Genomic DNA, 13,975 nt, shown 5'->3' with positions numbered 1-13,975 from the left:
AAAAATCTGACAGCAGTGGATGATTGTTGGACATTGCACCAGGTGCATAAAACGTATCTGGAATGAGGTGATGTCTGCAGAGCAACAGGCAGGTTCTTGCTGAGAATCCTCTGTACACACACACACCAAAGATGACTTAAACTAATTTTTAAAAACAGAGGAACAGATTTTTGCCCTTCCTATATGCTCTAGTTTTAATCCAAATCACTTATACCAGCACATAAAAAACAATTAGTGTGTTCTAATCACATCTTCAGTTGCAATGAACAACTGGTTGCTGCTGTTAGATTAGGATTTTGGTCTTAATAAGAACACGGTATCCATACAAGTTTCAGTAAACTTGAGATGCAGACATAAGGTGTCTCAAATACTCAACATTTGGCCATTTAAAACATTTTTTTAAATTGTTAGGATTGCATATGTGATTTCTTATATATGTGTTTAGTTATTTATCCTTCAATCACTATTTATCTAAATATTTGAGGAAGGGATTAAATACAAACAAAATTACAACCCTTTAATAGTTTCTATATTCCTAAAGGAAAAAGGGGGCAAGGGAGAAAACAGTTAAAATGTTTTGCCTCCAAACACTCTCTTATTTGATTAAGTACTAAAAACAGTAAGACAACTGAATGGATTGTTTGTAGTTTATCTGATCATTCAAAACTAGAACCACCAGATCCTAAGTGGTGTTTTTACTCTAAAATAAAAAACTGAACTCCTTGAATAAAATGATTTGAAGAAGATGCTGCCTCTGCTTTTGCTGTTAAAAGCTGAGCAAAGTCAGTGAATCTGTGTTCCTTGTACTTCAGCAATGACTCCCACAGGTTCACTTGGTTTGATAAAAATGCTCAGCAGCAGTAGTAGAGGCTTCTGATATTTGTCACTTGAATATTTTTGTCACTGATCCACTTTTATTACATTAAAAAAAATTAAAAACAACCCTTCTTGTTTTGTTTTTTACTTTTCAGGTGCATCTCAGTTCTTATTGATAGATTTCCTAACAGATTCTCCACGTCAAGGACTCTGCTCTCACAGGTGCCAAGAATGCTCTCAATCCTTCTCTCCACCTTCCCACAAAGGCAGCCTCCAGGCTCCCCTTTCAGCTATGATGAAGGATGAAACCCAAACTTTTAACAAAACCTCAGAAGTACTTTTTTCTTACACCAGCAACAACACCTCTGTCATGTTCAGATTTTTCACCCTCCAATACTGTGCACAGGCTCTCAAGCCAGAAACTACTTATTTTTTCCCCTTAACTATGTAGTATCCCTAGAAATGCAGTAATTTAATTCTGTGAGGGTGCTTCAATATATCATATCCTGTATTCAAATAAGCCCTAGGACATGGATCAAGTGATCAAGCTATCACCACCAAGATTATCTCAATAGACAGTGGAACACACATGGGCTTTGTTTCAAAACTGCTAAGGTGAGTTTATCAACAAGAATACGATAAAGCAAAACAAAAAATGCCCTGTTAAATTTCAAATGGCTGTGATGACCTCCCTGTGAAGTGTTTACATAGCTGAAATTTGGAAAGCTAATGCTCCACCCACCCATTTTCACTAGATATGCAGCAAGTGAAGCCTCAAGGTTCAGTACCACTCTCAGTAAAATGATCAATAATATCTTCAGTTTTTAGCCATCCACCTATTTTCACCAAACATTATGCACAACTGAAGCCTCAAGGTACAGTGAAACTCTCAGTACAGTGATCAGTAATTTTTTTAGTTTATATTAAGCTGGAGAGTAAGGGACCATTCTGTGTATGAACGAAGCCCCACCTTGAGTCGTTCATAATATGAATTTAAATATGGGAAAGCAGGTGAAAGAGAAGCTGCAGCTGCTTCTTTGTAACATTACTTCTTCAAAACAGCCACTGTGCACAAGGTCAAACCAAATGCTGCCTTGCAACTCCCACCTGGAGAATTACCCAACCTGGGTGTCTGGGCACATTTACAGAGCTCTAATCTCACTTCAGGGAGCAATACCAAAATACAACAGCATCCCTTGTACTCCCCACTCACAGCAGTTATGACACCATTTAGGTCACAATCCTCGGTTTAGGAATTGCTGATCAGGTGCTTTCTACATGCCTGTTTTGGCAGAGACACATACCTTTCTTTTGTAAGCAACTTAGTCAAAGCTGCTTCAGAACTGATGACACCAGACAAGTTAAATGCTTTTAGCATGTAAAACCTTCATGTATTTAAAACTGTGCTCCAGAATTTCCCATTGAGGTAGTACAGATCATTTCATGATGGAGGTTTAGCTTTAAAGCACACTTGTGCTCCACAGAAAATGTAACTAAACTTTGATCCAAAGCAGCACCAACGCAGTATGAGACGTTAAAAGACAACCCTTATTCAGTAATAGACCCCATTTATCAAAGGAACACTCATTTATATCAAGCTGCCTCTTTGCAAGGCCAAGTCCCTCAGCGCTGGCTCGCTGTGACATTTGGAATGCCCTAGTTTAAAGCTGAAATGGAGCCAGCATCTGTTCCCAACGCAGAGCACATGTTATCCTGCATTCTGAGTGTGGTTCAAAACTTCTCTTGGTTTTCCAGGGTAGAGTTTATGCATTTCTGAAGTAACTCCATTTGTATATAGCTTATTTGATCAACTACATCAAACTCTGCATGATGATGTAACTTCTGATCCACATCTCAACACACTTTTTCCAGCAACCAGAATTTTCCATATACCACACAGTAAACAGGACTCAATACACAATATGAACTGAATTAACTTTCGTCAAGGTAAGTTAAAATTCTTGAAGATTAATTAAGACCTTGAAAATCATTTGTTAGCTATGTAGGCCGACACTGGCCCCATTTTATAGTCATCAAAATTGTGACACAGGAAACTCAAGCAATTTATCAAAGGAAAGAGTGAACCAGCAGTACTGCCAGAAACCAAATCCATTGGTGTGATCTCCAGTCCTCTGAACAAGGCCCTATGTTATATTTCTTCACTCTTCTGCACTACTGTAAAAATGCCAAAAAATTATAACTCTTGGTTCTGTCAATGTTTAAAAGACTACCTTTCAAGTGACTATGAACCACTACTTCATTATGGCTTAAGTTCAAAACAGATAACTCAAATTATTCTCTGTTCTTAATGATACATCAGCAAGCCTGAAAGCGTGAACACTATAAAGAAAATTCAAAATATTTTTTCTGTCTACAAAGAGACTTCTTTGCCATTTTAATATGTAAGAGCTTTGCTACTAAACACCCAGCATCAAACAACTTGGTGCTAATTAAGCTCATACTCAAATCCTAAGATAGGCTTTAGTAATGAGCTTTAGGTATTAAGAAACACAAAACTTACAGATTTTGTAACACCAAGACAGAAACTAGAGAAGATAGGACACTATGCCCTCAGTTATAAATCAGCAAATCTTATGGTGAGTATATTAACACAAAATCTGATCTCAGAAAAAAAAAAACCACAAAAAGAGATCTGCTAAAGTTTCAAAAAAAAGTAGTTCAGCAATGTTATACATTTTAGGGTAATAAATAAGCATTTTGGAAAATACTCCTGTTTAAGTTTGCTTCTACAGTCTGCAAGAATAGGTTACTATAGCTAAGAGCATAAATATGTTTGGATTAGTAGCAATGGCTGTAATTAACTTTGAAACATCTTTTGGATACTGAAAGTATCCACTCCCAAATATAAGCCTCCACTGGGCTCCATAAATGGTAAGGTTACAAGCATTTAAGCTTTAAACCAATGTCTTTAATTTCTGTTTGATATTTACCATGGTTTATGCCTGAAAGATACTTCTTACATAAAATTCAGCTGCATTAATATCAAGTGTTTAAGGTATTCTCAGTGACAAAAATGTGGGATAAAGTACAAGTACCTTTCTCAGAGAAGGCACTTTATCTGTGCTGTACCCACTGGTGCTAAGTGGATTTCATTCACAAGTACACCACATTCTGACAGATATCCTTACACTGCCCATACTGAAGTCTTCTGTATTGTTCTTGCCACAGATTGCAACTGAGGTTTTGTGACAGGAGGAAAAAATGCCAGTTTTCAGCAGTTTTAATATTTATTCAATCCTTTAAAGTAGTCCAATGATCAAACACAAACGACTCACTGAGACAAAAAATTTATGCCACAAATATTTCTAATTTCTACAGAGTAGAGGGCAAAATTCACATGATAGAACTAAGAGAAGCTCTATCTGTGTAAAAGATAAGACATACCACCTTACTCCTCTCAACAGAACACTATCGGAAATAGCTTAAGTGATTAACTGGATGCAGGATTAACTACATGCAAAAGCTTTTGCTGTTTTCTCCACCAGCACTAAAATAAGACTCCCAAAGAAATACCTCAAAATTCTAAAACAGGTACCAACACAAAAACAATTAGTTATCAGATCAAGAAAAATATACTTGTGCCCTGCTTTCTTCCCTGAAGAAAAATCAAAGGAGGCTTCTATTAACTGAAGGCAAAAAGAAATATTACACAGATCGTTGCAAGCTGGAGTAAACAGCATTACTGTAGGTTTCAACATGTCTTTGGAAATACTTTCCTTTGACTTTGAAAAGTCTTCATCTGAAACTGCTGTGTGGACAACAATGTTGAATATTTTCTTATAGAAATGACATCAACATAATAACCCAGATGATCCTTAACACCACTTGGGGAAGTACACATCAGACGCTCTGCTTTATGTTCTCAGGTACTGCTGATCTGTGTAACACCCAAGGTTAATCAGGAGCTCCACTTTCCAGCAAGAAGAGATGGTATCTAAGAAACTGAAATGCGGTGTTGCTCCGCCCCAGTGCAGAAGTTAAAATTGCTCGTAGCAGAACCAGGGGTCTCTCACCTCCAAGCACTCAGGCAAAATTAATGCTAGAGCATGCAGAGTCACTAGGAGAAGGGAAGAAAAAGTGGAATCTGCTTCTCAGAGGAGCACATTCCTAGCAGGAATGTCCTCTTTCCTGCTGAGGAGGTGTGTGCCCCCACTGCTGCCAGTCCTGCCATCACCTTCCAGTGATGCTGCTTCTCCCACTCTGCCAGCAGGACTAATCCCAGGAATTCCAGACAGAGGCTCTGGGCAAAATCAAAGCCTACTATTTAAAGTTGTTTAAGCTATCGTGATACTCATTTTTAAACAGATTAAGAAGTGTTTATACAGAAGCTTACCAGCATATCTACAGACATGTCTTCTAGCAAAAAAAACCCAGGGCCTGCCTTTTCCACAAATGAAACTGAGCCCTTGGACAGGGTGGACGTTTAACATTCTGCACACCCGCCTAATTTGACATACCATTTAATCCTGGGTAGTATAGGAATTGTACAGTGCTGGTTGTTTGGGGGAAAATGGGAAATAGATATATAGATACCATAACAGATATAGGTCATAACCCATAAGATTACAAATGTAAACACCAGGAAACTGTGCAGAATTAAAGACAGATTACGTCGAAGTTGAGCTCAAATAAAAAGCTGAGTCTTGACAGTAGATGACTATTAAGTCAACACTGTACTCACAGAGGTTAAATTATCACTGGGTATTTAAAAACAAATGAGGAAAAAAAACTTTTAAAAATTGCATTGCCTGTTGCATTAAACTATATGTATTCATCCCAGATAACAAAAAACCCCTGTTTAACTCCAAAGACTCTTTTTTTTTTTTAAACTGAAGAGAGTCCAGAGGACATATCAGTGTTTCTAAAATAAAACTGAATTAAAAAGGAACCAGATTTTTTCCTCATTTCCTAGAAAGGTAAATAACAGGAACACACTACAATAACTGTAACAACAAAGCCATGCAACCTAAATAAAGAGGTGGGTTTGGTTTAACAGTTTAATTTTAATAGTTTTTTATACTGGTGAAGTTTCAGTAAAGAGGTGGATTTGGTTTAATAGTTTAATTTTAATAGTTTTTTTATATTGGTGAAATTTCAGTAGTTCAAAAAGGGTTGAACAAACACACGATATCTGCTAAGCAGAGAGCAGTCAGCATTAAGGACACATTCAATTTTCCCGGAGGAAAGCCTGCAAATCCTTGAAGAACAAGATGAGGAAAATACGGGGATATTAAAATTCAGTGATGTGACTCAGATTCCATCTCATGATATTCGCATTCAATATTTAATGATTCAACACACGCTAAAGCATTTGGGACACATCTGAACCAGCAGCTCACTAAGCCCCAAAGACATGAAAATGCCGAGACTTGCACTCAAACAGTGAAAAATCCAGCTTTGTTCGACGGCTGGAATAGTTTGTATCTGAACTGATCCTTTTCCTTACTGCCAGCACAGGACCGGTCTCAAGTGTCAACAGGTTCTTGATACATGATCAGTTGTATCCCACTGGACTATTTTGGGGACACTCAAGGATAGAAGATCAGGAATCACATGCAAAGTCACAAGAACTCACAGAGTTGCAGTGCAACATCTTGGAAGTGACTGAACACAGACAGGTTTAATGATCTGCCCTAATGCAGTTAATGGAAGCAATCCAAGTGGAAGAAGGCTACAGGGAGAAAAAAAATTAAAATAAATAAATAAAGAGATCTAAAGGATCTCTCACATCACCGCCTCATCCTGAAATACAAATCCAGTACATGCTGTACACGACTTGTTTTTGCAGCAAGAGACAGCTTTCATGTATCCAAAGCTCATTATTAGAAGATCAAGGTACAACTTAACTACGAAGCTGTCTGAAACACTCAGTATCAAGGCACAGGCAGTTTTTTACAAAGCAAACACATTCCCTGTAAAGTCTTTAAAAGCACACAATGTAAATTCAATGAAATATTGCAATCAAATATGAAAATACATTAGAAGTGCACACAAATGTCTGCAGTTTCCAGCTGTCTGCAGGAGAACACTGAGGCTCCAAAGGATACAAAGCAAATACATTTGCATCCTAAGACTGAGTATAATTCAAGTATTATAATACATGCAAAGCCTTGGGACTGCAACCCACTTACATGCACTCATATTTCCTGGGAGCCATTAACACACAATTAATATTCTGTTAATCACAGACATTACACATAAGGTTAATCCCTTAAAATCTGAAAGTACATGTGCATAGTTCAGCCCATTTCAAGAAATGCTGACAAAACTGCAGATAAGTTAAAAGGCCTCTTGAATTTCTGAAGGACAGAAAATCAACAACCTAAAACAGTTATACCAACTTTTCATCATTTCTTGCTGGCCAAATATAATGCCAGAAATCCACCTTCCATTTTAATTCATAGGTCAAAATACAATGGCAGCAAAAAAGTTGGTGGTTTAGAAAATTAAAACACCAAAACTCAGTAAGTAGGTTCATTGATAAGTTCTGATCCAGGCAGTAGTATAAAAAAAAAAAAGAAGAAGAAAAACCAAAACCCAAAAAGCAGGTTTCTGCAGAGTAATCCCACCAAAGAACATAATACTGTGATCCGTAAGGGTCCACAGTTTTACACAAACTGGTTTTAGTACATAAAAAAACAGAAGCTGTGCTACTATCAATCCCCAGCATCCTAAAAACAAACATTGGAAATCATTCTCTTATTTCAGGACAGAGTGACAGAAGGCAGCAAGTAATCCCAGACCCTGTATGTAATTGGTTTTTTTTTAAAGAAAATATACAAAAAAATCATCACCACCTTATCACTGAATGGAAGCCAAATGGGACAACACTGAGGAGAAAAAAGCAGTAACATAAACCGTAACAATTAAACCACAAAACACACAGGAAGATGTAACTGAAAAAAGGTCAGCGATATTAACTACAAGCAAAGATTTCTAAGATAATAACTAAACAAGCTATCAAATTTACCTAAATTAGTGGTGCAGCTACATGGCTGTACCACGTGCAGGTCTAAGTGGCTGCTGTCCTCCACTCCCATAGCTCAGTTAGTCTACGACTGAAATAAGCCCAAAGATAATAGAAGGCTGATTAGACTGAAATTAAAACTAAGCATTGAGCTCTCAGGCCACAGAAATACTCATCTAACCTTAATCCTGCCTCCCAGCTCACATCTCTTTCTGGTTTTCTGCTATGTACCAAATTATAACCAGCCAGCATTTTTTATTTGTTGTTTTGTCCAGATGATTCTGTTACACTGTGCTTTTATTATCCTTTATCAACATTAAAGGCTTTAAAGTGGGTGTCTTTATAATCTGAGCTGATTTACTTTGAAGTAGGAAGAAAAAAAAAATCATTAATCTTGTATGCTAGGATCACCCCTAACATTTTTTCCTACAAGCTGTTTTAGATATACATATAGTGTCTTTCTGTTCCTTGGTACCAGTTTAAATGAGATAGTATCAGGGAATTCATTTCAGACACAGTCTCTTTATTAAACTCCAAATTCAGTTTGTTATCAACAGGTCTTGATGCCACATTGTTCTTTCAATTGCCCATCTAATTTTTTTTAAGGACTGGAGTCACTAAGCCTTGCTTTTATTAAAAAGGGGAAAAAACTCCAAAGATATCCAGTTTAAGGCAATACCTGATCACTGTCCTCTCTCGTGTTTTTTTCAATTAAAAAGTTACATCCCTTTTGTGCAATGTTCTTAAGCATCTGAAACTTTTCTACAGCACGAGTGAAAATCCAATGACTATGCCAAATTTCCTGCCTTCCTCATGCTTCCTGCCTCCTTCCAATATTAGATTGAGCACATAAAAACTATTCCACAGATGTACTTTCCTCCAACTCATTCATTACACCGTGAACTTAAATTCTGCCTCTGCCTATTCCTACTATTCAGAAAACATCTCTAATGAAAAAAATCCGGGGAGTTCACGTACATCTTTCTAAAACCTTCAGTTAGTCCAGTTTCACGAAGTATTTGGTGTGTGATAGAATATATCACTACAGAACTGCGTTCTCAGAATCAGACCATCAGGTACATTTATAATGCTTCTTTTTCCAACAGCAGTTAATCTGCTAGACTTGAAGAAAAAATACCACAAAACACCTCTACCAATTCTGGAGTTTAGCTGCAACGGATGAGTGTTTTTATCTCATGATGGAGAAGATAATTAATTCCAGAGGTTTAGGACATGAAATTTAACAGTGTACCTGAAAAAAAACTAAACATCCAAAATATTATGCAAAGAATTTAAGAAGAAAGGTTGATTAAATATTCTGACCATCTCCAAGTTTGCAGGAGCACCAGCTACAAAGCTGATCATCTTAAAGCTGTCAGACCTTTCTTACTCCACATTATTTTCAAGGACCAAGATACCATGTGTTAAAATACAGCTGAAGCAGAACTGGGCAAAATAATGCCTCTCTTTTTGGTTGTTCTCCCCAGCATTCTAGTTTTTATTCTGCTGGGTTAGGTTGGATTGTTTGCCCAAGAAAAGCAAAAGAGAGAATGAAAGTTTACAGTATTTTAAGGAAGCATTTTAATTTCACTCTTGCACTCTGGGCAATGTATTTTAGGAAGTACCAAATGTTCAGCAGCACCACCCAAATTCTATCTTCATTCAACCAGCCACTACTAGTTTTATAAACTGATATGAATGGAAGGCAGTCAATATCAAAACAAGTCAGTTATAATAGCTACTCTTGCCTGTTTTTCAACCCTACTCATGAGCAGGGCAATCAACTAACTTCAAAACTAGTTAGTTCTGGGGTTACTGTGGTTCATCCCTATAAATAAAGAAGGGGAACCATTGAAACCTAAGTAGTTTAGTAGGTTCTCCATACACACAAATATTCACAGATCTCTTTGTAGTAAGAACTGTTGAAGCTTTACAAAATTTGGTCACAATGAGCCTAATCAGTGGTTTCCTTACAGAGAATTTTTTAGAGATTTCAGACTTTCCCCAAATCTCAAAACCCAGGATGATAAAAACTTAGTAAGATATGAAACAATCTTTAAAGAAGGGGGAGTGAAAGCTCACAGAAAAGCATCACAGTGCTATCTCTAACATATCTGGTAAGTTTAAAAATTTCATATGACAAGGAAAGAAGACTTCAGAAAATAGTAATCTGCATGAGGATATCAGAGATTGGGGACAACTGATTATTTTTATATTTGCTTCCATTGCATCAAGCACCACAGCTTCCAACAACCACTCTGAACTAAAATACAGCATCAGTTCCTCTCCTTTTAGACTGAGAGACTTTCTCAGGATAACCTGCTATGTCAGACAGCAAAAATAAACCAAACAAACAAAAACCCCAAAACAAACAAATAAAAATAGAAAAAAAAGGAAAAGCCTTCATTCTTTGTCCCGTCTAAACAGAGCCATTCTCAGCAGCAGGACCCTTCACAGAAAAGCAAATAAACCCATCACATTAAATACTTCAGAGGAATTATGGATCCCCTTTTTCTTGCAAGAAACCCATGCTGCCATTTCTCTAGTCAAATCATTATACACTATATTTAATCCACACAGAGGCCTTTATTGTGCTGGCACAGAACACTCTACCTGCGGTCAGAACAGGTTTCTTCACTAGCCCCTGAAACACTGCCACAATGATACAAAATTGCAAGATTTGCAGATTCTTGTGAAAGTATCCCGAGTAATTAGACTCGCCAGCTTCAAAGCAGAATTTAACGTGGATACCACAGTTTGCACCAATGTTTTTCAGGGTAAAAGCACCGCGATGTGCTACTGAAAGCAGTCTGAAACTCAATTTCCACCTGTGATCCAGCAGCAGGGCTCCTCCCACCAGCACCGGGCTAAGAGGATCCCTAAACTGAATCAAAGAGAAGAGAGTTACTGACAGCCTCCCCCAGGCCTGGCTTCCTCTGGAGACTTCAAATACAAGCACTGCCTGAAATTGAGACTAATTAGCCTACAAATGGCGAAGGAAACGTAGCTAACAGATACATTGCTGAGACCCACATCTTCCCTCCCTCATCACAGCAGGAGCTCTCACCAAAGGATAACATCTGAAGGACACATCCCAGGGACGCACATATGGCCCCATCTCCACGAGCTGTTTCTCTGGAACTCTGTCCACAACTGATGGGGCTTCAGAGCAATTATTTAGGGATCTTGCAAAATCAAAATCGGACAGAGTTTTTGCAAGGCCATGAATTCCAGGGGTGAGCTATCTGCATGGAAAGGTACATTACACAGATCCTTCCTGGAGCAGCTGTTTTCAGAAGCTGAGAGAGTCTATTTATAGAGTGCCACTTGATTGCCAGTTCACATGAAACTAAAACACCGAGTAAATAGGAAGCAGCAATTAGTTCTCAGCTGTCTTCCTTCAAAACAGGGTCACTGTCAATATTTCTGACATTTTACACTGTAGCACAACACAACCATCCCAATGAAGGGCTGAGTATGCAAGTACCATCCACACAGACACATCTTCCTCCCAACTGCATTGTTGGTCATGGACTTGCTATAACGCTTTTCCTTTGATTTGTGGCTGCAGAAGAGCAGCAGGCAATGAAGAGATACATAAACTACTTCGTTTTGTACCAGTATCCAGAATTGTTTTGACAAATTTACAAAAATCCACCCAAACAAAAACACCAGACAAACAAAAAGCAAAAAAATGCACATGGACAATGCCTTGAGTCTCCCAATGCTATTCCTAAGTTACAATGAAATGCCTGATCTGCATTTGTTCTGTCTGCCAGACTGCTGAAACACTACTAAAAATACATATAAATAGGAAGAAGCCTTACTTCCCATGCAGACCAGATCAGCAGTGACCAACAACCAGTGGCACCCACCTGACCACTGCAGTCTTGACCAGTGGGCCAGAGAACAAAGCTCCTACACAGAGCTGCTGAAGTCTGAAAAAGACCCACACCTACACTGCACACAAAAAGGCACAACAACAGGCCTCTTGTCTGGGAAATCTGCACACGAGCAACCACACCTGACTAGCAGTCAAATTAGTGGGTTTATTAAGGCCATAAACGCCATTTGGGGTAAAAGTGCAGCGGTTCCACAAGACAAGCACACCCTGGACCAAGCCCCTTGGTGAAAAGCAGGAGTCAGTAAGAACTGAGCATCTCTTGCCATCACCAATGCAGATCTCAACATCAATTCAGTGCGAAGGCTCTCCCCAGTTCCTATTTTTTCAAGGCTCTAAAGCAACTGAACTTGTTTAGGTTAAAGGTAAAACAGTAAATATGAGACCTTAACCAAGGCACCAGAGGGGGCTTGTTTTTAACTAAAGTTATGTGCATTTTATTTGGAGCATCATCCAGAAAAGACATCTTGGTAAGTCTGGGAAGACGATCTCCACTGTTCAAATCTTAGTACTTTAACTGTCAGAGACACAACCACGTAAAAGCAGCAGAAGAAAGAAAACAAAAAAGATCTTCTTCTTCAAAAAATGGAACCTTCACACTACAGTCCTAATTTTAACATCGAGCTTTTCTGCTCCAACCGGAGCAGACAAAAAGAAAAAGAAAAACAAAACAAAACAGTCAGAAGGATTGATCACTAAAAGTTAGAACAATCCTCAGCTAAGGCTTGGCCAAGCACAGCTGGAGACATAACTAAAATCAAAAGCAGATACATAGTTAGTTCTTAACCTTTTTCTTAATTTTAGGACTCAACATTTCTCTCCAGGGGACTTGTGTGCTGCACACGCACACGCCCCTCTCTGTAATCGGTACAAACCAACAGCAATAACCTGATTTCCTTGATTAACCTTTTGTAGATTACTGAGTGCTCAGGGACTACAGACAGAAAACTCCTGAGTTAGGCTCGGTAATGTGATATCCCACCTTAAATTCCACCAGGAAAAAACCAAACGACAAACCATTCCCACCGAGCACAGCCGGGAAAGCCTGGGAGGCATAGAACGACACTCGTTTTACAGTGCTGTAAATCAAGCTCCATCTCGAGTACTCGAGGTTTCCACTCCAAGGCAGGAATTGTTCTGCCACACGAACACAAAAGAACGCGTTCCCGACCCACGGAGCCATCTACCCTGGAGAGCCACCCCCCCAAATCCACAGTGCCGCTACGATGGATCGCCACACCTCCAAAAACACGTGAATAAATACTGGTTTTTTAAACATTTTTCTGATAACACTTTTTGCAGAACCTGCGCCACGACAAAGAATATCAATAGTTCCTTCACGCCACAGAAACCTCCCCGCGGCCTCGGAAACTAAAAGCGGCGCTGGCTTTAACTTGGAAAGTGAAAATACCTGCCTTGCGTGTGGAGGCGAGGACAGCCCAGGGCTGGGGCGCCAGCGGGGACCCAGCGGTGGCCGCGGAGCACTTGGAGACACAAAGGGCGGCCGGATCGGCCCGCACCGAGCGCGTTCCAGCGGCTCGGCTTCTCCCAGAGCCCCGGGAACACCTCGAGGGCGCCCGGACAGCGGCCGCGCCATGATCCCGGAGGCGTTTACGTGCTTTGTTCCCAGCCTCCGGCAGCTCAGCGCCGGCAGATCCGGACCCTGCCCGGCCCCGGGCACGGAACGCCGACACCGGCGCTATTTCGAGCCGCCGCCCAACTTCCCGGCTGGATCTCGGCGTGCAACAGTTCCTTCGGGAAACAAGGGGGGCGGGCGAGCGGAGCCTGGCACCCAGGGACCGGGGGGTCCTGGCGGGCCCCGGACCACCCCGGGAGCGCGGAGGGATGAGGCAGGAGCGGGGGGAGCCCTGGAACACCCCGGGAGCGCGGAGGGATGGGGTGGGGGTGTCCTGGACCACCCCCGAGGGCGCGGAGGGCCGGGGGGCGGATTTGGGGAAGGTGTCACCGCCCCACGCGAGGCACAGGAAACTTCGGAGCTGTGGGACAGCGCGGCCGAGCGGGGGAGCGGCGGCGCCTGGAAGGGGCTCCGGCCCCCCTCCTCACTTGGTGGGGAGCCAAAGACGGCCGGACCGCGTCCGCAGCACCCTCCCACATCCCCCGTCCTTACCGAGGTAGTGCCTGCGCAGCAATCCGGGCTCCTCCAGCCCCAGGCTCCGCTTCCGCACGTCCCAGAGCAGGTGTGGGCAGCGCCCGCGGGACATGGCCCCGCGCGGGCGGGAAGGGCGCGCGCGGAGCGGGGGGGATGCGCC

The 13,975-nt window shown here is 40.8% G+C and overlaps 1 protein-coding gene across 7 annotated transcripts in view; it reads right to left on the bottom strand.

The window, feature by feature from the left end:
• The window catches only part of DCAF6 (DDB1 and CUL4 associated factor 6), a 77,728-nt gene extending 63,759 nt beyond the window's left edge, over positions 1–13,969 (bottom strand). For all 7 annotated transcript variants that reach the window (XM_042037941.1, XM_042037943.1, XM_042037942.1 and 4 more), the window contains exon 1: positions 13,834–13,969. In XM_042037941.1, the coding sequence (XP_041893875.1) occupies positions 13,834–13,927 (94 nt within the window). In that variant the 5' untranslated portion in view covers positions 13,928–13,969. The remainder of the gene's footprint in view (positions 1–13,833) is intronic.
• Between the last annotated feature and the right edge of the window lie 6 nt (positions 13,970–13,975).

Source organism: Corvus kubaryi, unplaced genomic scaffold (assembly GCF_017639235.1).
Source record: "Corvus kubaryi isolate FWS band 111438036 unplaced genomic scaffold, C.kubaryi_AGA036_p1.0 37391, whole genome shotgun sequence".
In the NCBI taxonomy this organism is placed as follows: Eukaryota; Metazoa; Chordata; class Aves; order Passeriformes; family Corvidae; genus Corvus; species Corvus kubaryi.
The sequence above is the reverse complement of the archived record's forward strand: the minus strand, read 5'-3'. Positions and strand labels throughout refer to the sequence as shown.